Raw genomic sequence first — 26,620 nt, forward strand, 5'->3', positions numbered from 1 at the left:
GCGCCAGCAGCTCGGCCCGGAAAAGACACCTTCGAAGCATCAATTGCGCCCACTCCACCGCCTCGATCTCGCACAAGAGCTCGCCGCCGATCTCTTTTTCCGATGAGGACTATGCGGGAATCAGCCCTAACCAAGATGACCCCATGGTCATCGTGGTAGAGATCGCCAACTGGGAAGTACAAAAGACACTCATCAACCAAGGGAGCTCGCCCGACGTCTTGTACTGGCCAACATTCCTCAGGCTCGACGTCCCCCATTCTCTAATCCAGCCACACACAGAGCCCCTAGTTGGCTTTGCCGGCGAACGGGTCCACACCCGCGGATACGTGGACCTGCTGACAACCTTTGGAACACCTCCAGATACAAGGAGGATCATGGTTTGATACCTCCTCGTGGAGGCCAACACCTCCTACAACATCATCATCGGGGGGCCGACCCTAAATCACCTCGGTGCGGTGGTATCCACTCCGCACCTCACCATGAAGTTCCCAGGGAATGACGGAAAGATTATCTCCGTCAGAGCAAACCAGAAGACAGCTCGGCAATGCTACGCCGAAAGCTTGAGGATCTCCTCATCTGGCAAGGAAAGCAAGGGGAGTTCCTCCACCGCTCCCCATTAGATTTCGTTCCCCCATTTGTACAAATGAAACCGTGCACTCTTTTCCTGCCTCAGTCCCAAACTGAGAGGGTTTTTAACGAGGCACCCAGAATCATTTAATAACATTCTCCATTTTGCTCACCTATTGCTTTATTAACTACTGCTTTCTTACCTACTGTAAAAATCGAAATTGAACCACCCCCATTCACGTAAATCCGAGGTCGAGCACGAACCCCGGTATTCTCGTTAAAGGTCGAGTACAAATCGTAATCCAATCATTCGCGTAAATCCGAGGTCGAGTATGAACCCCGGTATTCTCGTTGAAGGTCGAGTACGAACCTTAATCCAATCATTCGCGCAAATCCGAGGTCGAGCACGAACCCCGGTATTCTCGTTGAAGGTCGAGTACGAACCTTAAGCCAACCATTCGCGCAAATCCAAGGTCGAGCACGAACCCCGGTATTCTCGTTGAAGGTCAAGTACGAACCTTAACCCAATCATTCGCGTAAATTCGAGGTCGAGTACGAACCCCGGTATTCTCGTTGAAGGTCGAGTACGAACCTTAAGCCAACCATTCGCGCAAATCTGAGGTCGAGCATGAACCCCGGTATTCTCGTTGAAGGTCGAGTACGAACCTTAACCCAATCATTCGCGTAAATTCGAGGTCGAGTACGAACCCCGGTATTCTCGTTGAAGGTCGAGTACGAACCTTAAGCCAACCATTCGCGCAAATCCGAGGTCGAGCACGAACCCCGGTAATCTCGTTGAAGGTCGAGTACGAACCTTAATCCAATCATTCGCGTAAATTTGAGGTCGAGTACGAACCCCGGTATTCTCGTTGAAGGTCGAGTACGAACCTTAATCCAATCATTCGCGCAAATTCGAGGTCGAGCATGAACCCTGGTATTCTCGTTGAAGGTCGAGTACGAACCTTAAGCCAACCATTCACGGAAATCCGAGGTCGAGCACGAACCCCGGTATTCTCGTTGAAGGTCGAGTACGAACCTTAAGCCAATCATTCGCGCAAATCCGAGGTCAAGCACGAACCCCGGTATTCTCGTTGAAGGTCGAGTACAAACCCCGGCACCCTCGTTAAAGGTCGAGTACGAACCTTAACTCAATCATTCGCGTAAATTCGAGGTCATGTACGAACCCCGGTATTCTCATTCAAGGTCGAATATGAACCTTAAATCAAACACGTAAACCCGAGGTCGGACATGAACCCCAGCACTCTCGTTAAGGACCAAGTACGAACCTCGAACACGCAAATTCGAGGTCAAATATGAACCCCGGTATTCCCATTCAAGGATGAATGCGAACCTTAATCCAATCGCTCACAAACCCTAGTCAAATCAAACATGTAAAACCGGGGTCGAGTATGAACCTCAGTATTTTTACCTAAGGTCGAGTCCGAACCATAACCAGACCAGTTTGCTTGAAGAACCCGAGGCCGAGGTCGACAACAAACCTCGACGCCTTCGTAAAAAGTCGAGTCCGCACTTTCACCCACCTGAGTTTGAGGTCGAGTACGAACCTCAATATCCCCACTTAAAGGATGGAGTCGAACCTCCGTTAGCCAGTTCACCACAAAGTGAGGACAAATGCGAACCCCCAACACATAACCCGGAGCCGAGCACGAGCCTCAATATCCCCACCTAAAGGTCGAATTTGAACCTTCATTATATCGCTCACCTCACACCGAGGTCGAAGTACAAACCTCAAGCATGAAAATCCGAGGTCGGATATGAACCTCAAACATGTCACTCCAGGGTCGAATATGAACCCCAATATCATCACTTAAGGTCGAGTTCGAACCATAACTGAATCGTCCACTCAAATCCAAGCCCAAGTTGCGATACGCCCCATTCCCAAGTCGAGCATAAACCAAAACTGAGGTCACGCACGGACCTCAGAACCTTCGTAAGCGGTCAAGTCCGTTTACACAAATACGAGGTCGAAGGCGAACCTCAAGCAAGTAAAGCGGAAATCAAGTGTGAACCCTGACGATCACGTCAAAGGTCGGATACGAACCTTAATGAAGTCGCGCCACTCAAATTTACAAAAGGAATACAAGCCATAAGTGCACCTAAGGCCTAAAAACAAACAAACAAGTAAAACACAAGACAAGTCCAGAGCACACCAGATGCCTTAGAACACACAAGTGTCGAAAAGTCAAACGCAGCCGCGAAGGAAGAAAAACACATACATATATAAATTCAAATTTACAACCAGTTCGGCACATGAAACAAAGAAAAAGGAAACAAAAATTACAAAGACAGCCTAGGCGGAGGCATTTTCACTAGAACTGTCGTTCACATCGTCCTCCTAAACTAGCCACCCAAAGCGGACCACCTTCTCCACATGCATGGAAGAAAAGTCGAACCCGGGAGCAAGAAGTCGTGCTTGACGAGCAGCCTTCTGAAAGCCCCTCTTATGCTCCACCACGACGGAGCGCTCCACCTCGGCGAGCCGCCCTTCCGCGGCTGCCTTCCCCGCTGCCAGCTCCACGAGCTCTACCCTCAGGGCAGCAATCTCGTCCTCCCGGCCGCCCAGAACGACCTCACCGCGGGGACGCTCCTCAGCCGCCGCCGCCAACTCCCCCTTGAGAGAGGTCACAACATCCTCCAGGGTCCGCACCTGGTCACGGGAGGACGTCACCTCATCCTCCAGAGAGCGGGACCGCGCCCAGGAGAAAGCGGCGAGCTCCTGCAGCTCCCCCACCTGAGAAGCATAAGTCTCATTAGATCGCAACACAATCTCAAGAGACTTCTGCACCCGCGCAAGGTCACTACGCGTAGTTTGAAGCTCGGCCTCCCGCCGCTTCGCTTCATCAAGGGTCGCGCTAAGAGCCTTGTTATCCTCCCTCAGGATCTTATTCGCCTCTTTCCACGGCTGGAGTCGGCCTCTCACCTTAGCCAGCTCCTGCTGCTGCTTAGCCAGCTCCTGTTGCTGCTTGGCCAGGTCTTCTCGCTGCTGACCCCACTTCGGCTTCCAATGGCTCATTATGCCCATCACCCTCTGCAGCATGACCTGGGCAGCATCGAAACTGTCCTCAGGACCGACCCTGTCAATCAATCCCTGGTCCTCGAAGCTCAGCGAACCCTGAGGGAAGAACCTCTCCGTAGTCATCCACGCGCTCCACAACGAATCCATGTCGGCGAAGGCACTCACGTGATCCAGCCGCACCTTATCCATCCCCTTCCCAAAACGATGGGATAGGTATTGGGTCCAGGCAGACCCACGTGATGAGCCCGCCTGCGGCGCTGAATCCGCGACAGAGGACGGCGCTCCCTGCTCAGCACCCAAAGAATCCACTTTAGGGACCCCCGACCCCGCCTGCAAAACACAGATCCCAGGTCAAAAAATAAACAACGTGACATACGAAACCACGGAAACAAGAAGACAAAACTCACCTCAGCAGCATGGGCGACCAGCCCGGCAGCCTGCACCTTAGGCTCAGCAGCATTCCCCGCCTGCACCTCAGGCTTAGCAGCATTCCCCGCTTGCACCTCAGGCTCAGCGGCATTTCCTGCTTGCAAAAAATCACCCAGGTCGGACAGCCGGACAACATAACAAAAATAAAGGGAACGTCCAGGAAAGATGATACTCACCACCTTGGCAACTCGGGCAGCCTGCCCGGCAGCCCGGGACTCCACCTCGGCAACGCCAGCCCCGCCCTACAAGGGAATCCGTACCGTCTCAGCAAGCTAAAACGAAGCTAATACGGAAAATGTGGGTAAATAGACAGAATACTTACCTCGGCGTCTCGCGCAGCAGGCCCAACACTCTACGCCGCCTCCCCCATAACCACCGGAGAAGCCTCCATAGCCGGAGGACTCTCGGTGAGATCCATCGCATCCACAACCCTAGAAGTTGCCTCCTCGGCATCGCAGGTCCCTCCGACTTCCTTCTCCCCCCTTTTCCTCTTCCGGTGAGTCTTCAGAGAGGTGGCATCCTCCTCCGGAGGCTCGGAAACCTCGAGCTCAGCAACATTGTAGCGATGCTTAAGCTGACGCCACAAGTTTCTCCCCATAATGCCTGCAGAAAAGAAAGCAAAGCACATCAATAAGAGGCAACCACACAAGCCCCAATAACCTACCAGAACGCGTAATACTCACTCTCTAGGCCCCTCTCCCTGTAAGGCGAATTTGCAAGTGACAAAACAAGCTTGCAATCCAACGGACGAGGGAGCGTGGCAAGATTTTTAATGGTGGCCGCGGATCCCCCAAACCGTGAAACCTAGACGGCTTGGGACACCAATAGAACGGAAACCTCGGCAAACTGCCGAAGTAGAACACCTCATCTTTCAAAGGGTCAACACCCACAAAGGGCGACCCGAAAAAACTCAGACTTGAAATTTTTATACGATTGGGAGTAGGGAGTAAACAAACCCCCATCCCTACTCCCGCTCAAAGACAGAATACCGTAAGGCGGAGCGCCCATCTTCAACTGATAAAAATGAAGAAAGACGCGAAGGGACACCTCTATACCCAGAACTGTACACAGGACCTGAAAAGCCCTCAAAAAACCCCAACTATTGGGATGCAACTGGCAAGGAGCCGAGTTGATAAAATTCAAAAAATCACACTCAAACTGAGTGAAGGGAAGACAGACATCCAAATCCCTAAAAAAACATTGATACACATAGAAATGGGGGGGGATCAGTAGACCTCCCCATGTACACGCCCTCATCGGCCTGACAGGGCTCCAGCTGAACCATATGGGAGATGGAAGAATAACAAACCCTATGCGTTCTCCGAAACGCATTTACTTCAAGGAAAGAGCGAAAAATGCTCTGAACCTCAGCCACCTCGCGTTTAACCCAGTCGTAACAAGGAACGCCTGGCTCCGGGCCTCTAGGCGGCGGTGGGTCTTTCTTCTCAACAGTGACCCTTCCAGCGCCCACCGCCTTGCCACGCGCCTTGCCCCCGGCAGGCGCAGAAGATCCGGCACCACTTCCACCAACCATAAAGAAAAAAGAGAGGAACACCCAGAAAGGTTTCGAGAAAAAGAGAGAAGAAACGAATAAAAAGGAAGTACCTGGTACTCCTCCTCAGAAAATAACCCTAACGAGAAAGGGGTTACCGGAAACAACGACGGAAGCACAAAGGAGAAGGGTGACGAAAGAAAGCAAGAAACCAAGAAAAACTCTCTCGTACTCGAGAAATCAGAAGGAAAGCAAAGAGTAAAGATGAAAAGGCGCGAGTAAAAGAAAAGAAAAAGCTTTCCCCCAAAATTCAAAACCGACGCGACACGTGTCGGTCGAAGGGCACACCTAACGACACATTTATTGCAAAACCATCATTACACAACCGTCACTTCCCTTAATGCGTCACTCAAACGTCTCCAGGACACAAACAGTTGCGACACGTGGCAGACCTTCAGTTAGTGTATGCGCAAAAGCCACTCCCCCCTTAGCGAGCCCGGTCTTAGCTCCTCGGCCTACGGCCTTCAGAGCTAGGGGGGCTAGTGTACTAACCGTACTTCGCACCCGGGCTCCGAGCCCGGATTAGCAATACAAAACAACCCCGGGCACGCGCTGCGCGACGTCAGTCTGGTATTTGAGCAAATCACACCCGAACCCGAGGATCTCGCCCCAGACCAGATCCGCCCTTCAACTATATCATATCATATTGCAATATATTATACTATAACATATCTTATCTCAGGACCAAGGCCCAAGGCAAACCTAAACCACCCTAAGGTACGTACATTATATATATGAGACTATTATTCATGCAAACCCTAACTTTGGCATCGGAGTCTCTTTTGCAGGTACCTCCCCCACCTTGGAGCACCAATACATCAAGCAAAAGAGATTGCGAGAAAAGCATAGTTTGCTAGCAAAAGCTACAGGAGGGACACAATTTCACGAGACTCGTAGCTCTAGGTAAGGGAAGGGGAATTATCAAGTCCTAAGCATATATGAGAGATAACGGTAGAGAAGCAAACCTTAAGCCTTTTAGGTTATCTATTTGAGGGGAATTTCATGAGTCTAAATGATTGAAATTATATTTTGGTTGTATGTTATGGTTCTTATCTAATGAATTGATTAAACTGATATTGAAATTACACTTTCTCAGGGTTACGATTGCTATGTATGAATTTTGAGGTTTTGGAATTGTATACATAATTTGGGGATTAAGTGTGATTTATTTTAATTTAGAAAAATTATTAGAGTATGATGTTTAATTTTGATGAAGATACAAGTATTAGATAATTTTATGATTTGAAGTAAAATAGAGAATCATGTGCAAAGTAGTCAACCTCTCGATGCGATTCCATGGCTATGGACTGACAAGCATGATCGTGCTTGAAGGATGGTTAACCGTGTTTGAAGGAAGCATGCCCATGTAGGAGGCACCACAGTCATGCTTAAAGAAGCACACCCGTGCATGTCCGAATTTGAGGGAACCACGATTGTGCTTAGTGAAGCACACCCATGCATGCTAAATTTTAGTGAAGCACACCCGCACGTGCTTATTTTATGCATGCATGTGCATCCTTTTAAAATCTGAATTGGCTTTCGATGTCTTTAAAAGATTTTATCCTTAGATGTTAGCTTTTCAATGACACTAAAACCACTCAAAAAAGAAGTCTAAAACTTAAGTTATAAACAAATTAGTGAACAAAGGTCAAATTGTCAGATTTAGGCTAAAATACTACGACTTTGTAATTTAAAAAAAAATAGTAGGAGATAAAATCAACTCTTGAGGTAAACATATCAATTTTAGATAATTATCTTAGCTTTCTAAGAAAATAAATATCAACTTGATAACATAGATACATTTCTAGATAGCCTGTATAGACCACAATACGTTGTAGAAGGTTAAAATGAAAATAGAGGGTTTGTGAGTTGTTTTATTCCTTGAGTGTTTAATCTCGAGACTTTATGACTACATATGTGATGAAACATGGATATCGAATTGAGAATGATGTGTATAATGTTATGTTGTGTGGTGATGTTATGATGATGATGTATAATGCTATATGATGCATGAAATGAATGATGATGTGATGTAATGTTAAGATGTAATGTAGCATATTGTGATGAGATATGGTTGAGTTGATGCATAAAGAGTTATGTTGAGATATCATTGAGTCATTGTGATGATAAATATTATGAAAATATTAATGATGAGATATGATGAATTAGTCTAGTGTTGTGGACTAGCACTCAAGGAGTTGAGAATGGATTTGTATGGTTGAATTGATTATTTGAGTCAATGCATACCATGCTTTTGTTTCGCAGGATAGTGAGTCTATGTAGATGGGATATCATCAGTCACCTACTTGTGCCTTGGGTATTTGATGGGGAAACCTCTATCAGGAGTGGGAGGCTACCATGACCAACTATAACACTTTGACAATACTCGGATAGATATCCTCTAGTGAGGTGGTTAAGGTGGGGATTATTTTAGTGGAGTGGTCCCTACACTATTTGAGGGGTTGATCTTGTTCCATTACTCCTAGGCTATTTTGTACACTCGATGGTGATGAGAAGATTGGTATCACATACATGTATAGTTAGGAGCATACATTTCATTAGTCTTAATTGATGAATATGATGTACTTGTGATTGATGGAATGATGATGATAAATGCAATATAATATCTTAACTTATTACTGTTGTATGACAGGAACTAATGAAAGTGTACGTATATCATGTAATTGTTGTACGAATTGTGTGTATGTGACTATCCTTATGCTTCGTATATGTTGTGATGGATGAGATGTAGTCTCATTCCCTATATTTGGATTGAATGCCACTTGCAAAAATAGAACATGCACAAGATGATAGGTTTAAGAAGGAGAATAATAAAAAGGGATACTGTTCTGATAGTGAGACATTGGAGTTGAGTTCTAAGATTAATATTTGTTTAAGTTGGATTTCTTTTAAGTTGTTTGTTATTATAACTTATTTGATTTAAGGAGATATTTTATTCCCTTTAAAACTATGTTTTATAAGTTTTTATTTTAAATATTGTTGAAAGATGTGAACCTTTTTTTTTTATCAATTTTATAAGATGTATTATTATAAACATTTTATTTTTCAAAAAATTTATTAATTTTATTTATTAAATCCTTCGATTACCCTTTATATTACGATCGGAAATCAAGGTCGGACAAGTTAATTCTTTTGGGTTTGTATATAATAAAGATTATGAAATGTAAGTTTTCATATATTTATACGCGAGCTCATCATTAAACTGCCCTATATAATTTTAGAACAAAGTTAATAAAATAACTTACTCAGCAACCACCCTCCCTCGTCTAGTCTTAATTGGTCAATGCTGTACTCATTCGCTGGGGGAAACGAAATATCATTGCCTTTAATTTTTGGATATCGTAAATAATTTTTATATATAAGTTAAAAAATCTACTAATGAAAATTATTTAGCTTCTCTAAATAGCTGATTAAGTGTAGCTATACATAAGTTTATTTAATTTTATGGGAGAAACTTATAATTACTTTTTTTTTTCTTCTTTTAAGTGTTTATAGAGAAATTTATTATTTTCACTTATTTTCTTATTTATATATTAATTATTTAACTTTTACTATAGATAGATCATTTGTAAGGTAATATATGATAGATTCTTACCTATAAATTTTTAACTTTTAAAATTAATTTTCATTTATTATCTAAAATCATTTTTCTTATAAAGTAAGTGATAAAAAAAAGTGTAATGTAAATTAATTTTTTAATGGGACGGATTGGCAAACAACATATGTACAACGAAAGTAAAGTAATAATTTTGCAGTCTAGCACCAAAAAGAAACAAAATATATATATATATATATATATATATATATATATATATATATATATATATATATATATATATGTATATATGTGTGTGTAACTTTGTTCCAACAAACCTTTGCATTTGACTCACAGAACGTAATGCCATCATATCAAGGTAAAAATTGCAAAGAAGGCACGTATATAAACAACTCTTTTGTTTTTAGAAATTTATTCATTAATACTATTGCATAAAAAACATCAAAACTTTTTATTTTTTTAGTAATCAGTACAATAACACTATTAAAAGCTTTTTAATTATCAATCAAACGATAAGGTTTATCATGAAACCTTTATGAAACAAACGATAAGGTTAACTTAACTTGGTACAATCAGTAGGAGCGAACAAAACTTTTTTTCCTTCAAGATCATACTCTACTTGAAAATCAAACTGCGCCACGTTCCCAAAGATGGAAAGCCCTTGTTGATTACTGGGCACAATTGCTAAGCAAAACAAGTTGGTGTCCAACTTCAAAAGCATGTTTTTGGGTCTTAGGGAAACGTTAGCTCCTGTAAACTGAAACACAATATCAGGGAAATTCATAGCATCCTTATATCCAAAACAAAGGTTGTAAGGGCTTGGAGGATTTTGCTCTTCCTGAATGACTTCTTTTACCAAAGTCTCAAACTCATTGTATAAAGTTGGTTTAAGCAACGTCAATGTTGTCCCAGAATCGATTATTATGTTGCCATCGGTGTCACCAGTTTGCACCTTCTTTTGTCCAACAACGATGCTTTCTAGATTGAGGAAGTAAAAGGTAGGAGAAGAAGGTTTGGTTATTAGGGGAGTGGACACAACCCCATCCCCTTTTATTATTGCATCTTCCCCAAATATCAATTTGCTTGTGGAGGGTGAATCAAAAGGTAACAAACAATAGGAGAATTTATTACCAATTTGATCACCTAGTTGTGAAACTAGTGATAATGGACCTGCTCCAAGACCTACTAGTCCTGTGATTTTTCCGTCTGTATCAATTGTGAAAGCATTGTAAGTTCCGCAGCCAAAAATAGACTTGGGAAATTTAACACCTTGGCCACCATCAAAATTAATGGCATCAACACCCAAGTTTCCTTTGGTGAATGATTTGTCACCATATTGATAGAAATACTCGCACTGTCCTGAATTTCCACAACCACGTTGGCGACTAGGGAGTAGTGTGCAAGGTTTTGAGTTGCATGACACAGTCGTGAAAGTGGAGGACTTGTTTGGATCAAACAAGGAAGTGTCTTGAGAAAAACATTTCTGACAAGGCGCACATTGCACCCAAATAAGATCACTTCCTGTGTCAGCAATTGCAAGCCTTTCCACAGGAGGGGTACCAATATAAATTTTCATGAGATAATCACCATGATTTGGAATTATAATTGTTTCGGTTGACTCTTTTTCATCCACAAGGAGGTGATCAACTAGGTTGGATCGAGAAATGGAACGCAAGGCAGCATTTTTTAAGAGATTTGATGGGGTCATTGAAGAATTATAAAAAGGTGACAATGATGAGTCACGATGAATTAGGTCGATGTTGAAGCTACCTAGGGTTTTACTTGCTTCAACGATGGATATTATAGAAAGTGAACATAAGGCTAAAAGGTAGAGTATGAAAGAACACATGTTTGAAGAAACACGGAATAGCTAAGAACTCACTTGTAAGATGGGTTCTTAGAAGATAGGAAAGATGGAATGGTGGGTTCGTATTAATGAAGTGCGCCAATTTATAGACTTTTAGTTACGTACTAATGAAGACAATTTGTTATATGTAATGTTTGATTTGTGTAATATTTTAAGTTAACTTGTTCTTTTTAAATTGACTTAATATTATATTATATTCACTATTTTTCTTCTCGCGTCACAATATCCACGTCATAATGCTAATACGATGATGTAAAATTCAAATGAGATGTTGAAAACTTGAAAGTATGAATGTAATAACGAAATGAACAAATTGCCGTAGCAAAATAATATGAATGTGATATACGTTGCCCTGCATTACATATTCTTATGATATATTTTCGCACTAATTTTCCGTTCACTTCTATAAAACAAACTATTAGCAAAACAATAATTCTAGTAAGTTTGGAAATCATTGGTCGTCGTCTTCAACTCATTTTTTTTCTTTCTACTTCGAAGTATAACAAACCCTAAAAAAAATCGGCATGAATTATTAATATATATATATATATATATATAATATTTCACTAATATCTAGCTAACAAAGTGAATTAGATAAATATTATGAAATACTATAAATATAGTTAAAAAAAGTCATATTAGAAAAACTAATAGATACATGTAATTAATAAGTAGACTATTAAAAAAAAAATCTTTTGTATTAAATTTTCAACTATTCATCATATTGATGTTAACTATTTATATGTAATAATTATTTCATCGATCCTGTTGCTTTGTATATATAAATTAAAAAAGTAAACAACGTGTTAACTTCACAACTATTATTTATATGATAACTTTTTCTTTAATATGTTATATAAAGTTTCTTGTTCTATTTCCTCCTAAAGAACTTGTTGACCTGACAGATATATAACTTACCCGTGCGACACGCACATATTGCACAAAAGTTCTTTTTCTTTTACCTTTTACCTTTTGCTTTTATTTTTGTTTTCTTTTGCGTATACAGACATTCGAGTCCTCTGATAAGATATTACACATTCGAGAAAAGTTCTTTTCTCCAATGAAGTTAATCAGGGCTAGCTGGACCAATAAGTTTGAGAGAAAGAAATCAAAAGGAAAATATAAAAAATTAAAGGGGCCGGGAAAGTTAATTAATGACTAATGAGCAATGGAAAAGGTGTAGCAAGTCTTGATTCCACAAAGTCTTCCTAATAAGTTGTAATCTTGGTTCTCTTTATTTTTGTGGATGATGATGAATTAATGAAGTTTTCATAAAACAGTAAAAGTTGATATATATATATATATATATATATATATATATATAATTTATACACTATTTTAAAGTTGATAACTAAGAAGTAATCCATATGTACAAATATAATTTTGATTGATCAAAGATTATTTTAATTATATACACTATAATCAAATTTAGAAGCATCATGAATCTTTTTTATCCCAGAACAGATTTTTCGGTCACTGAATTAAGAGACTTATTCACCGTTTAACTAAGTTGATAACGTATGAATTGTTGTAAAAATATCGAGTTTAATTACTATGAAAAAAGAAAAATGCCAAAAAAGTCAAAGTCAAGACCTCTGATTCACGTCGCGTACTACTACGCACTCATAATGCCGCAAATAATGGCGCAAACATTACCCCAAAAGTTGCAGAAATTATACCCTTCATTAAACTTTTGATGATGTTCTGATGTTATGAATTCAATGTGAACGAACTGATTTATGAATTACCAACCATGTGAATCCTGTCATGAATTCCACGTAATTCATAACTTTTTCATACCACAAGCTTCCAAACTAGTATATACTGTACCAATTTTTGAAGTAGTTACTCACATATGATTACACGTTGCGTGTGAAATCTATTTAGTGGTCATTTCCGTGCTTGATTCCGAGTTTCTGCAAAAATAACAATCATCATAGTCAAATGAGATTAGTCTCTCACTTATCGGATTAGAAATACTTGTAACATAAAAATAAAAATAAAAATTTGTGAAGAAAATTAAATTTTATTAATTTATTGAATTGAAAATTTTAATTAATTAGATTAATCAAATTTATAAGATTTTGTAGTGTACCAAAATAAATTATAAGATTTTATATAACTTAAAATTTTATTGATTGTTTGTGGTGAAAGTTCGTTTATGAATTCTTTTTATTTAAACTAGCAAAAGTGTCCACTTTTCAATTTAGGTACGTATAATTCTAATATGTCAAAATGTTTAGCGTGACAACTATGCTAAATAACTGAGATCAACATGCACCGATTTCTAGATATTCATCAATAGTTATCATAAAACAGTTCTCATGCATGTAGACATTCAAATACATTAATGAGTGAACAACATATATATTGGCAATACAAATCATGATCTGGTTCACATAATTATCGAGTTACAATATAATGATTTTAAGAATAACAAACTACGAACTACGGATTTAAATGAAACTAAACTAATCCTAGGAAAAGAAAGAAAGAAAACATGGTCAAGAGGTTGTCATACCCAGCAGTTCCATGCACAGAAGCCATATATGCAGGCGGTGAGTGCTTGAGAGTGCAAGTATGATTTTTTTTTACCCTTGCGAAATAATTTGCTTCTCATATTTATAGGGGTGATTGGGAGCGGTTATCCTCGTGAAGGCTCATCGTGGGACGTATAACTGCTATCCACTACAAAACTTCCATAAATCATGTGTAACTTCTCGTAACTGCTTATCCCACGTGTAACTTCTTGTAACTGCTTATCCCACGTGTTTTTTATTCCTTCGACACGTCATGTGGTACCCACTTTGACGTAACTACAAGAAAAATGTTGATTTTCGATGGAAACAGGTAAATTTCCGACGGATTTTTCTTTTTTCGACGGATTTCTGACGGATTTTAATCCGTCGGAAAAAGTGGCGTAGAAAAAAAAAATTCTTCGGAAATAATTTTTTCGACGAAAATTTCTGACAGAAAATTCCTTCGGAAATTTCTGACAGAAATATCCGTCGGAAAATCCGTCAGAAATTTCTATCAGAAATGTTGAAAATTATAATTTTTTTTTTTAATTTTAATAAATCTATTAATGTAACAATCCTCATATTTGGCCTCTCAAGGGTTCTATTTCACAATATTTCACTGTTTAGCGTGTTTTATCCTTACTTGTGCAATTTTTGGGAAACTTCCTAGAAGGTCACCCATCCCTGTACTACTCTAGGTCAAGCACGCTTAACTGTGAAATTCTGATAAGTAAGCTACCGAAATGTATATGTATGTTATCAGTATAACTTGTACAAATTAATTCATTTACGTCATCCTCAAATATACAATATGATATTTGTACTATAATAATAATATATAATAATTTTATATTACGAATAATAATAATAATAATAATAACATATTTAATTATTCTTTATTTATATGTACTTACTTTTATAATTAACATCTACTTATTTCTATTTAAAATTATAATTTAAATTATTTAATTTTATAATTTTTAATGATAATATAATTTATAAAAGTATAAATATTTATTTATTACATACTTATAAATTAAATTTTAATATTTTAAATAAATTATTAATTAATTTAATATATTTATTTACCTTAAATCAAACATATAAAATTCAAAAAATGTATTTATCCTTGTTTTTTTTTCTTCTAATTATCAACTATTAATAAAATACTAACTTAAAATCTTATCAAATTATATATAATATTCTCATATCAAATTTAAAACCAGATATTAGTTATACAAAAATATTAAGATCATATAATAAAAATTCCATAAGATTTTAGTTAAATAATTTAAAATAATTAATGTTTCAATTATATTGTTAATTAGCAAATAATTTATTCCAAAACTAATTAATTTTTTATATATTAATTATTAGTAAAATTTAATAACTTTTAATTTAACAATTAATTGGATTGATGAAATTCAACACACACCATGAGTTATTGAACGGAATAACTTTACCAAGAGTTATTTTGTAAGTTATCTTAAATCAAACATATAAAATTCAAAAAATGTATTTATCCTTGTTTTATTTTTTAATTATCAACCATTAATAATATATTAACTTAAAATATTATCTAATATTTTCATATCTAATTTAAAACCAGTTCTTACATTTTCGACAAATATAAATTTGTCTGAAATATTCCATCAATAATATAGCTTTTCCTACAAAAAAATTTTCATCGGAAATATAAATTTTCCGACAAATTTAATTTTGTTTTATAAGAAATCATCTTCGATTAATATAACATTTTGTATATATGATTTAAGAGTAAAAGATTTTCAATTTAACGGTTGAATTTACAAAATTCACATTTAATATAAAGTTATTGAGCGGTATAACACTTAGTAAAATTTACACCAGTGTAATTATATCCCCTCATATATATATATATATATATATATATATATATATATATATATTAAATGTGACTTTTACTAAGTATTACACCGCTCAATAACTTTATATTAAATGTGAATTTGGTAAATCCAACTGTTAGATTGAAAGTTCATATCTCTTATAGATTATATATACAAAACTTTATTTTAATCCAAGATGATTTAATACTTCATTTTTATAAAATAAAATTGATGTAATATATTCATTTCAAAATACACTAAAATATGAACACTTTGATTACCTTCCAGTTGTTGTTCAATTTTAACAAAATTTGATATACACGTATAAAGTGATATGAACTTTCAATTTAACGGTTGGATTTACAAAATTCACATTTAATATAAAGTTATTGAGCGGCATAATACTTAGTAAAAGTTACACCAGTATAATTATAACCCCTATATATATATATATATATATATATATATATATATATATATATATATATATATATATATATATATATATATATATATAAGACATATATAAAACTAGACATATATGATAGAATTATAAATTTTAGTGACTAAAATATAAAAATAGACACTCATCAATATTTATTATATTTTTATATTAAATTATATTCGTATTTTATATTGAATTAAATATGTTTATAATCATGTAAAATGAACGAATATAAATTTTAGTGACTAAAATATAAAATTAGACACTCAATATTTATTATATTTTTATACTATATTATATTCATATTTTATATTGACTTAAATGTGTTTATAAAATATAAAATGAACGAAATTTGATTTTGATCTTTGTCAAAAAAATTTATTTTTCAATCTCTTAAAATTTTTGTAAACAATGTTTTTGATCCTCGTAAAACAAACTAATTCTTATTTTGGTCTTTATAAAATATTTTTATTTTATTTTTTATTTTTCTAAAATTTAAAATCATTGTTATTAGTCTTTAATTAATAATCATTTTAAGATAGATAAATAGCATTTCTTTTAGTGATCTATAAAATGTTCTAGAGGTAACATGCATTGATAGATATTGCTAACAATTGTGAGTAACATCTAGAATGATTATTTAACTTTTTAATAACAAAGTAAGTAGTTAAAAATTATCACATGATAATATAGATTAAAGAAGATAGTTCCAAATTTTAGAAGATGAAAAATAAAGAAAAAAGTTTACTTAAACCAAAATCAAGACTTGCTCATTTTTCTAAAATTAAAAACATTTTTAAACTTAAAAATAAGTATAAAATCGACTATGGTTGACAACTATCCATTATGTGACATGTTTGAAGTGTACTAAAATTATATAAGCTATTATAAATTTGACATAGTTGCTAATACAAATGAAGGTGCTCCAATTAAACATAACATAATTGATTATGTCAATTAATTATAATACTAAATTATATAAAAAAAATACTATATATAAAAGAAGAGAAAGAGATAATATAATAATTAGTTAAATTATTTAATTTTTTTATAAAATTTTTAATCACATAAAGTACAATTTTAAAATATTAAATATCTTTTATTTTTCACTTAATTCTCCTGTATTAAATAGCTAGTTACAATTTTTACTTTAATTGTCAGCTTTTTTTATTAAACCATTTCTCATATATTTTATTTTCTTTTATTACTTCACTCCTCCAATAGAGCATTAATTTTTATATGATTAAATAATATAAAAAAAAACATTGCATTTTCTATTTATTATTATTTTCTTAAACCTAACAAACAAAGTATACATCTCTTGTTATCATATCATAGATTATTTTAAAGTGGGGCCTATTGTGACACCCTTACTACCCCAATACATATATTGTAATAATGAAAACTTACAAATAAATTTTTCAATTTCGGTAAAAGGGTTCACATGAGGATCTTCAAAATTATTCTTCAATAACCAAAATAATAAAAATGAAACGCAAGAGTTTACAAATAATAAAAACTATATTCTAAAAATCCTTTGCCCCGATGTCACAATATCAGAGCATTCCCACAATTCAACCGTTGGCATTCTAGATGCCACTCGTAGCCAGATCTTCCTCACCTAAAACATCCACAATTTGTACGGTAAGAAAAGAAAACATTCATATGTAAAGCACATACAAACACACCACAAATGTAATCTCATCATGACTCGTTACTTAATAAAATATTTACAAGCATTTATATATATATATATATATATATATATATATTATAATTCATCATCTTCACATCTCAATTCACAATTACATCAATCCATCACAATCCACATAAATATTACAATTAACAATATCATTTCCACATCCATAGTTCAAGCCAATCTTACAATTAACACTATGCCAAGACATCGCCACATCTGACACAAGTGATACGGGTTAATTGCCACACTCAACCACACCATACCAGGGTTCGTATCATCCCTGATCATCCAGGAGTACGCTCGTCCCTGAAGCATCACCTACCCAGGGTTCGTATCATCCCTGATCATTCAGGAGTATTCTCGTCCCTGAAACATGAGCGTGAGGAACCACAATCACATTACAATCCATACAATCTCTTGTAATTAACCCTATGTCAGGGCTGCCATAATCGACATAAGTGGTGTGTGTTAACTGTCTTACTCATCCCACACCATGCTAGGGTCACGCCCTCCCTGTAGCACCACTTATCCAGGGGCCGTGCCATCCCTAGTCATTAGTGTGAGGAAACACCTCACAATCACATTCTTAATCATGTCCATACAACATCTCATCTCATATCATGATTCCATATCACATACACAATTCCATATCACATACTCAACATATAAGTATAACAAAATAAGGGTTTACACATCCCTCAAGCAATTCACATCTAGATCATCAATTCTTATAAAATAATATAACAATAACATTCATAAATTAATAAAATAATTAATAGAATTATCAATTTAATATAATTTTAACATAACCAGTAAAACCCTCAATTATTCCAAAACCTAACTCACAGGCACTTTTCTATAGTTTCGTTCTCCCTCTCAGATAATCATTCTTACAAATTAAATATGTATTTCTAATCCTCAACACATACTGAATCTAATGGGATCATCAATTTCTCAAACAGAAATATTCCAATTTTTCCAAAACCTAGCCTATAGACACTTTTCTATAATTTCGTTCTCTCTCTTAGAGCATCATTTTTACAAATTAATCATATATTCATAGTCCTAATTATATACAGAATCACATGAGACCAATAATTCTCCAAACAGAAATAATTATAAAATTACTCATAATCTTAAGGGGCTCTTCCTCTACCCAATTCCCTCATGTAACTCTACATATAAATAATCCATTTTCCTCCGTACCTGGATATGTAGAAGCTGAATTTATACGAGATCTGGTTGGTCTCCCTCGCTGGGTTCCCCTCGGTCTGAAGCAGCAAGTAGAGAGAAAAGAAAAGAGAGTAGAAGAAAAGAAGTCAGAAAATGAGAGGTGTGCTTTTTCAGAGTGGTAGAGAGCTCAATTTATAGGCCTCATACTTCGCCGGAACGACCTGTTTTGAATACGGAATGGCCCGCTCTGGACCATAAAAACATGGGTAAAAATCACACCCAAAACGGCCCGTTCTCAAACCAGAACGGCCCGTTCTGGTTCCATTTATTACTCACAACTGCCATAGCCCGTTCCAAGCCCGTTCCAAGCCCGTTCCAAGGTTGTTCCCGCTTAGAGTTAAAAGCAATTTTTAATAGTCCAGAACGGCCCGTTCCAACTTGAGAACGACCCGTTCTGGGCAACGAACTCGCATATATTTTGGTAGTTTGGAACGACCCGTTCCAATTCCGGAACAGCCCATTCCAAGCTACTAAATCACCCCTATACCTTTATAAAATTTACCACAATACCCTTAAGTTAATAAAATAAAAAATGAAATAAAAATGGGGTGTTACAATTCTCCCCTCCTTTTAAAAATTTCGTCCTCGAAATTACCTGAAGCAAATAAAAATGGATATGATGCTTTCATCTTCTCCTCTAGCTCCCAAGTAGCACTTTCAAGTGTAGCTCCTCCCCAAATAACTTTCACCAAAGGAATTTCATTTCCCCTAAGTTGCTTCACCATTCGATCCTCGACTCTCACCGGGGTAGCTTCCACAGTTAGGTTCTCCTTAACCTCAAGATGATCCGACTCAATCACATGCGAAGGATCATAGATGTATTTTCGAAGTTGGGAAATGTGGAAAACATCATGGAGACTTGACAAATTAGGAGGCAAAGCAATTTGGTAGGCAACACTACCGACTCTTTTTAGAATTTGGAAAGGACCAATAATTCGAGGAGTAATTTTTCTGGATTTCAATGCCCTGCCAACCCCAGTCCACGAAGTGACTTTCAAGAACACATGGTCACCTTCTTGAAATTCCAAGTCCTTCCTTCTCTTGTCAGCATAACTTTTCTGTCTACTCTGAGCTGTCCTCATCCTCTCTTGTATCAATCTAACCTTATCAGTGGTTTGTTGCACAATCTCAGGTCCTAAGATAACATTATCACCAGACTCGCACCAACACAAAGGGGTCCTACATCTCCTACCATACAAGGCTTCATAAGGTGCCATTCCTATACTAGAGTGGTAACTATTATTATAGGTAAACTCTATCAAAGGTAAAAGACTATTCCAACTACTCCCTTGGTCCAACACACAAGCTCTAAGCAAATCCTCTAAAGATTGAATAGTCATCTCAGTCTGACCATCAGTTTGAGGGTGATAAGATGAACTAAGTCTAAGTTGTGTCCCCAAAGCTCGTTGTAGGCTCTCCCAAAACCTAGAGGTGAATCTAGGGTCTCTATCTGAAACTATACTAGATGGTATCCCATGCAATCTCACAATCTCATCAATATACAGTCCAACCAATCTCTCAAGAGAATACTTAATGTTAATAGGTAAGAAATGTGCACTCTTAGTCAACCTATCAACTATAACCCAAATGGAATCATGCCCTCTCCTAGTCTTAGGCAAAGCAACTACAAAATCCATAGAAATACTATCCCACTTCCACTCGGGTATACTTAAAGGCTGAAGTAGTCCTGAAGGTTTCTGATGTTCTATCTTAGCCTTCTGACACACTAAACAGGTACTCACAAATTTAGCTATATCTTTCTTCATCCTAGGCCACCAAAATATCTTCCTAAGGTCTTGATACATCTTAGTTGCTCCTGGGTGAAAACTAAGCTTGCTCCTATGACCTTCTTCTAGGATCAAACGTCTAAGTGTAGGGTCACTAGGCACGCACACTCGGCCTTTAAATCTTAACACTCCATCTACACCCAAGGTAAACTCTCCTCCAATACCTTGTCCTATAGCATCATGTCTAGCCTCTAGAAATGAATCCACTAACTGTGCTTCTCCAATTTCCCTCAACAACTCAGTGTCGCCACCGGCCCGAAACGGGCTTTCGGCATTCGCGAAGGATGGTTGGACTCTTTTATTTATTTAAAAATATGGATTGCTAGAATGACTTATTCTCAAACTGAGACCTTGTCAAACGAGCGATTTTATTAAAAGGCTCACCAATCCATGTTAATCCCAAGCGGGACCCTCCATGGATTAGCGGTTTTCATAAAATGGAAGGGTTCATGGAGTCGCCACCAATGTTTTACTCAAAACATTGGAAAAAGAAGTTTAAGGCAATCGATTCAAAAATCGACTTCGGCCATTACAACCAGAGTCGGGTAAGGGAGTCGGTTACGCGTGGGGAAGGTGTTAGCACCCCACAGCGCCCCTTTCGGGTTCCCTATGACAGATTATTTTAAAAATAATAGTGCAAAATTACTAAATTACCCCTATTTATTCTAAGCAATTATAAATTAACTATCTACATGATGACAGTTTAAATATGTACACACAGAAAGCGGTAAAAGAAGGGACTTTAAAGAGATAAACCTTTGAAGCGTGCTTTCTTATATATCTTGACAGAAATTGGGAAGCGTTTTGGCGTTCCCTCCCTCTACAAGACCGCTCGCTCCCTCCTATAAAATTTTAACTATGGAAATCCGGAGGATTTCCCTTCGACTAAGTTCGAGACTCAAGCAAATGGCTCGTGACTCAAGAACTTCGTCGGATCAACTCTCCGAGTGATTTCTAGGCAGAGCACTGCTCAAAAAAACCCAGAATACTCAAGAAGAGGGTTAAAACTGTGTGTGAAAGTGTCAAATGACGTCCCATTGACGTCATATTTATAGGGAAGAGGCTCAATACGGTTTATGAGGGTCAATACGGTCAACATTGAAATTTTGAACTAATACGGCCGTATTGAATTCAATACGGCCGTATTGAAGTTCAAAAAACCTCAATACGACCGTATTGAAGTTCAGTGCGGCCGTATTGAAGTTCAGTGCAGCCGTATTGAATTCAATGCAGCCGTATTGAAGTCCAGAAACTTCAATACGGCCGTATTGAGTTCAGTGCGGCCGTATTGAAGTTCAAAATGTTCAATACGGCCGTACTGAACCTCTGGGAGGCCGTATTGGGCTTCATTCCTCCCACTTTTCTTATTTTAGCTATCCTAAGACCTCTAGACCTATAGAGAACCCTCCTTGGGCCTTCTGGAAGTCCTTCTGGCTGATCTTCCTTCAGTCTTCGAGAGTCTTCAAGCTTTATTTCCGACCCGGACAATTTTAGGGGTCTACAGCTGCCCCCCCTTTACTTAGTCGGACGGCCTTTTGGTGTACCGGCTGACAAGTAAAGGAGTTGACCCAATTGTCCGGGTGATGTGCCAACCTTCTGACTTGTAGCGTCTTCCGGTGGAAAATTGTTGAGTAGCCTCTCCAGGTTGTTGCATACCTCGGCGCTTCTGACAACCTCGGTAGCTAAGTTTACCCTCTCCAGGGTCAACTTCACTCGACGCCCGAGCTGGAAGTTGAACACCAACGTGCCTCTGACGACGCTGATGGTTGAGTACTGTCTCTCCAGACCTTGAGTACTGTCTCTCCAGACTTTGAGTACTGTCTCTCCAGACCTTGAGTACTGTCTCTCCAGACTTTGTTTGAGTACCGTCTCTCCAGACTTTGTTTGAGTACCGTCTCTCCAGACCTTGTTTGAGTACCGTCTCTCCAGACCTTGTTTGAGTATCATCTCTCCAGACCTTGTTTGAGTACCGTCTCTCCAGACTTTGTTTGAGTACCGTCTCTCCAGACTTTGTTTGAGTACCGTCTCTTCAGACCTTGTTTGAGTACCGTCTCTCCAGACCTTGTTTGAGTACCGTCTCTCCAGACCTTGTTTGAGTACCGTCTCTCCAGACCTTGTTTGAGTACCGTCTCTCCAGACTTTGTTTGAGTACCGTCTCTCCAGACCTTGTTTGAGTACCGTCTCTCCAGACCTTGTTTGAGTACCGTCTCTCCAGACCTTGTTTGAGTACCGTCTCTCCAGACTTTCTTTGAGTACCGTCTCTCCAGACTTTGCTTGAGTACCGTTTCTCCAGACCTTGTTTGAGTACCGTCTCTCCAGACTTTGTTTGGTCTCTGACGACCTAGGCAACTGAGTTTGCCCTCTCCAGGGTCTGCGTCCGTGTCTTCTGATCACTTCGACAATGCGCGTTTACCCTCTCCAGGGATCTGAGATGATTTTTTTTGTCTCCACAGTCCACTATGCTGCTTCGACGTTTTTCTGATTTTGTGCCACTGAGGGCTGGATAACGCAGGGATCCGTCTAGGGGATGTGCATTCATTCATAGGTTCTTGTGCCCAAACTTGCATTTGCATAGTTGGTACCCATGGGGAATTTCTGACTCCTTGGGGTGTAGACACAGATGCTCTTCTTGATTTGAGCGATGCCTTATGTTTGGCTGACGTCCTTTTGACGTAAGTGGAGTATCCCGGTTATCCTTATTCGGGTGTCTCTCTTTGATTTTTCTGATTTTTGTAGCCTCTGTGTAGGCTATTATCCACTGAGGGTTCTGGATGTTGATTTTGATTTTGTCTCCACAGTCCACGATGCTGCTTTGACGATTGTTTTTGATTTTTGTGCCACTGAGGGCTGGATAACGCAGGGATCCGTCTAGGGGATGTGCAGTTACTCATAGGTTCTTGTGTCCCAACTTTCCTTTGCATAGTTGGTGCCCATTGAGGAATTTCTGTTTCCCTGGGGTGTAGACACGAAGATGCTCTTTCTGAGATGAGCGGTGCCTTATGATTGGCTGACGTCCTTTCGACGATGGTGGAGTATCCCGGTTATCCTTATTCGGGTGACTCTTTTTGTTTTTCTGGTTTTGTCGCCTCTGTGTAGGCTGTTATCCGCTGGGGGATTTTGTCATTGATTGTGATTAGCCTCTTCTGTTAGGCAGATCATCTTGATGCTTGATGTTTGGCCAAGAGCCGGATTCCACTTGGGGAATGATTATTGATCTTTTGATTTTTTTTCCTTTTTGTAGGAATGCCTCTTGAGTAGGCGGTTGGGGATTTGGGGATCTTATGTATCCCAAAGTATTATTTAGAAAGCCTCTTCAGGCTTAGCTTCACTCTTCGTTTGAGTTGGAAAGCTATCTTCCACTGAGGAAGTCTAAGTCCTTTGACTTGGATATTTTGTTTGGATCATGCTTCCGTTGGGGAATTTTGCTGATCTCGCTTTGATAGCTTTCACTGGGGAATTTGGCCCGTGAGTGGAAGCTGAGATATCTCTGGGGAGTATTATTTCGGCGAGCCTCTCCAGGCTCAATTATTCTGAGAGAGTATTATTTCGGCGAGCCTCTCCAGGCTCAGTTATTCTGTGGGAGTATTGTTTTTTGTTCAGCCCGAGAATGCGAGCTGAGACGTCTTTTGGAGAGTATTATTTCGGCAAGCCTCTCCAGGCTTAATTATTTTGTGGGAGTATTTTTTCAGCAAGCCTCTCCAGGCTCAATTATTCTGTGGGAGTATTATTTCGGCAAGCCTCTCCAGGCTCAGTTATTCTGTGGGAGTATTGTTTCGGCAAGCCTCTCCAGGCTCAGTTATTCTGCATGATGAATTGGTTTTTTTGTTCAGCCCAAGAATGCAAGCTGAGATGTCTTTTTGGAGAGTATTATTTTGGCAAGCCTCTCCAGGCTCAGTTATTCTGTATAATTTGTTGGATTTTCTGTATTTTGCCTTTTTGTTGATTTTGGCTTTTTCTGTGTTTTTGCCTTTTTTGTTGATTTTGGCTTTTTCTGTGTTTTTGCCTTTTTTGGTTGATTTCGGCTTTTTCTGTACAGAAATGTCTCTGAGGAGTATTATTTTGGCAAGCCTCTTCAGGCTCAGTTATTCTGAGAGAGTATTATTTCGGCGAGCCTCTCCAGGCTCAATTATTCTGTGAGAGTATTATTTCGGCGAGCCTCTCCAGGCTCAGTTATTTCTGAGAGAGTATTATTTCGGCAAGCCTCTCCAGGCTCGGTTATTCTGTATGGTGAGAGAGTATTGTTTCTGCAAGCCTCTCCAGGCTTAATTATTCTGAGGAAGTATTTTTTTAGCAAGCCTCTCCAGGCTCAATTATTCTGTACAAACCGAGGAGTATTGTTTGTATCCTTGCCTTTTTTCGTTTTCGGCTTTTGTTGACTGCTGTCATACACAAGCAATTTTCTATTTTTTCTATTTTATGCAATTGCCTCATGATGAGGTCTTTGAATGTGCAATTAATGTGCGTGATGCACAAATGCAAGTTTTATTATTTAATGTTTTTAGAAAAATGAATGGCTCCCCCTATCCTCTTCTTCTTGGAGGAATTTTGTCATTGATGTGAGGGAGGATTTCTGTTATTGCCAATACGGCCGTTATTCATTTCAGTATGCCCGTATTGAATTGAAAATTTGTTCATAACCCTAATTTTGGTACGGGCATACTGAACATGATACGGGCGTATTGTTTTTCTGAAGTTTATATATATATATATATATATATTTTTTTTTTCAATAAACAGAGAATAAGTGATCTTCCATTACACCTATCATCTGTATGCATGTATGCAGTATGATGCACCTAATTCTATTTGATTCACTTTTCAAAAGAATTAACCGATGCGTTTCTCTGTTTGGATTTTTGCCATTCCTCTAGACGGGCTGTGTGCTGCCGATTTCTGTAACCGAGGAATGATGCATGTTATATTGAGATTTGGTGTCATCAACCAAATGATTTTCCTTTCCTTTAGAAGATGTGTCAACCCTCCTATTGACTACTATATCTCCATGTTTCCACTAGATTATTCAAAAATCGTTTGGGGCAAGAGAGAAAAGAAGGAAAGGATATATTTTCAAAAGTTTGTGTTTTAGAAGGGATTATTTATTTTTTTGAAAAATGGATTTTGTAAGAATGGCTTGGCCAATGGTAGGCTTAAGTGTTTAGGCTTGTTTGATTAAACACTTATGAAGTTAAGCACGTCTTGGTTATTAACATTTGTGATTTGATAACTTGGATAGCTTTTCTTGAGCCCCTTCGTTGAATTCAGTTGGTGGTACCATCATGGATTTATTCTGTTTTTCGATTGCCCTAACTTTTGCCTAAAACACCCATTTGTGGAGTTTTAGCGGGCTTTTGTTTTTGTTCATTATTTTGTAACCCTAATTTTTGCCCAGGTCACCCTTTTGTGGGATTCCTAGCGGGTCTTTTGCTCTTATTTTTGCGCAGTCCCCTTTTTTGGGTTTCCTGCCGAGCTTCTTTTATTTTTAGGATTTCTGTCCTGAATGGATTTCTTTTTATCCATGACGGCACTTATTGAGGCCAAGGAAAGGTGCTCCAAGTTGTCGTGCACAATTCCACACAAAATGATGTGGGTTTATTGATTATTAAGACGATTTTAACCTCACTTATGTTCATTCAAACAGGGTTAAATAATGCGGTCTAGAATTTTATTGCAAGCAAGAAAAGAAGCAATAAGAAATAATGAAGAATGATTTTATTATAATCATAGTGGAAACATGTGCCCTATCGAGGCTCGGGGGTCGGGCTGTCCCCGAGGAGTAATCTCTAATAGTCATCAGGTTTACACATCCCTATCGGAAGGAGAAGAACACTTGATGACGACGACCGGCCTTGACGCTTGTGAACCGGCCTTCCTAAAGATCTGGCTTAAAGAACGTCGAGAAGGATCTTGATTCCTCTTCGTTCTTTGATCTTTAACAGGGTTGTATCCTAACCCTTGTTTTCCCCGGATTATCCTTGATGATGGGTAGCTCGGGAATTCCTTGGGAATCCTTGCCAAGTCCTTGTCCTGGCAAGTATCCATTCTT

At 38.0% G+C, this 26,620-nt stretch overlaps 1 protein-coding gene across 1 annotated transcript; it reads right to left on the bottom strand.

Moving 5' to 3' along the window:
• Positions 1–9,547: 9,547 nt before the first annotated feature.
• LOC109792829 (aspartic proteinase CDR1) lies at positions 9,548–11,095 on the bottom strand. Its single transcript, XM_020352277.3, has one exon. It carries the CDS (start codon positions 11,009–11,011, stop codon positions 9,716–9,718), a length of 1,296 nt encoding a protein of 431 aa, XP_020207866.2. The 5' UTR covers positions 11,012–11,095; the 3' UTR covers positions 9,548–9,715.
• Positions 11,096–26,620: the final 15,525 nt, after the last annotated feature.

The sequence above is a fragment of the Cajanus cajan genome, chromosome 10 (genome assembly GCF_000230855.2).
Source record: "Cajanus cajan strain Asha chromosome 10, NIPB_CcT2T_4, whole genome shotgun sequence".
NCBI classification, from domain to species: domain Eukaryota; kingdom Viridiplantae; phylum Streptophyta; class Magnoliopsida; order Fabales; family Fabaceae; genus Cajanus; species Cajanus cajan.

Coding starts and splice junctions, on each gene's coding strand:
- LOC109792829 (XM_020352277.3), bottom strand. CDS start 11,011: ATGTGTTCTTTCATACTCTACCTTTTAGCCTTATGTTCACTTTCTATA.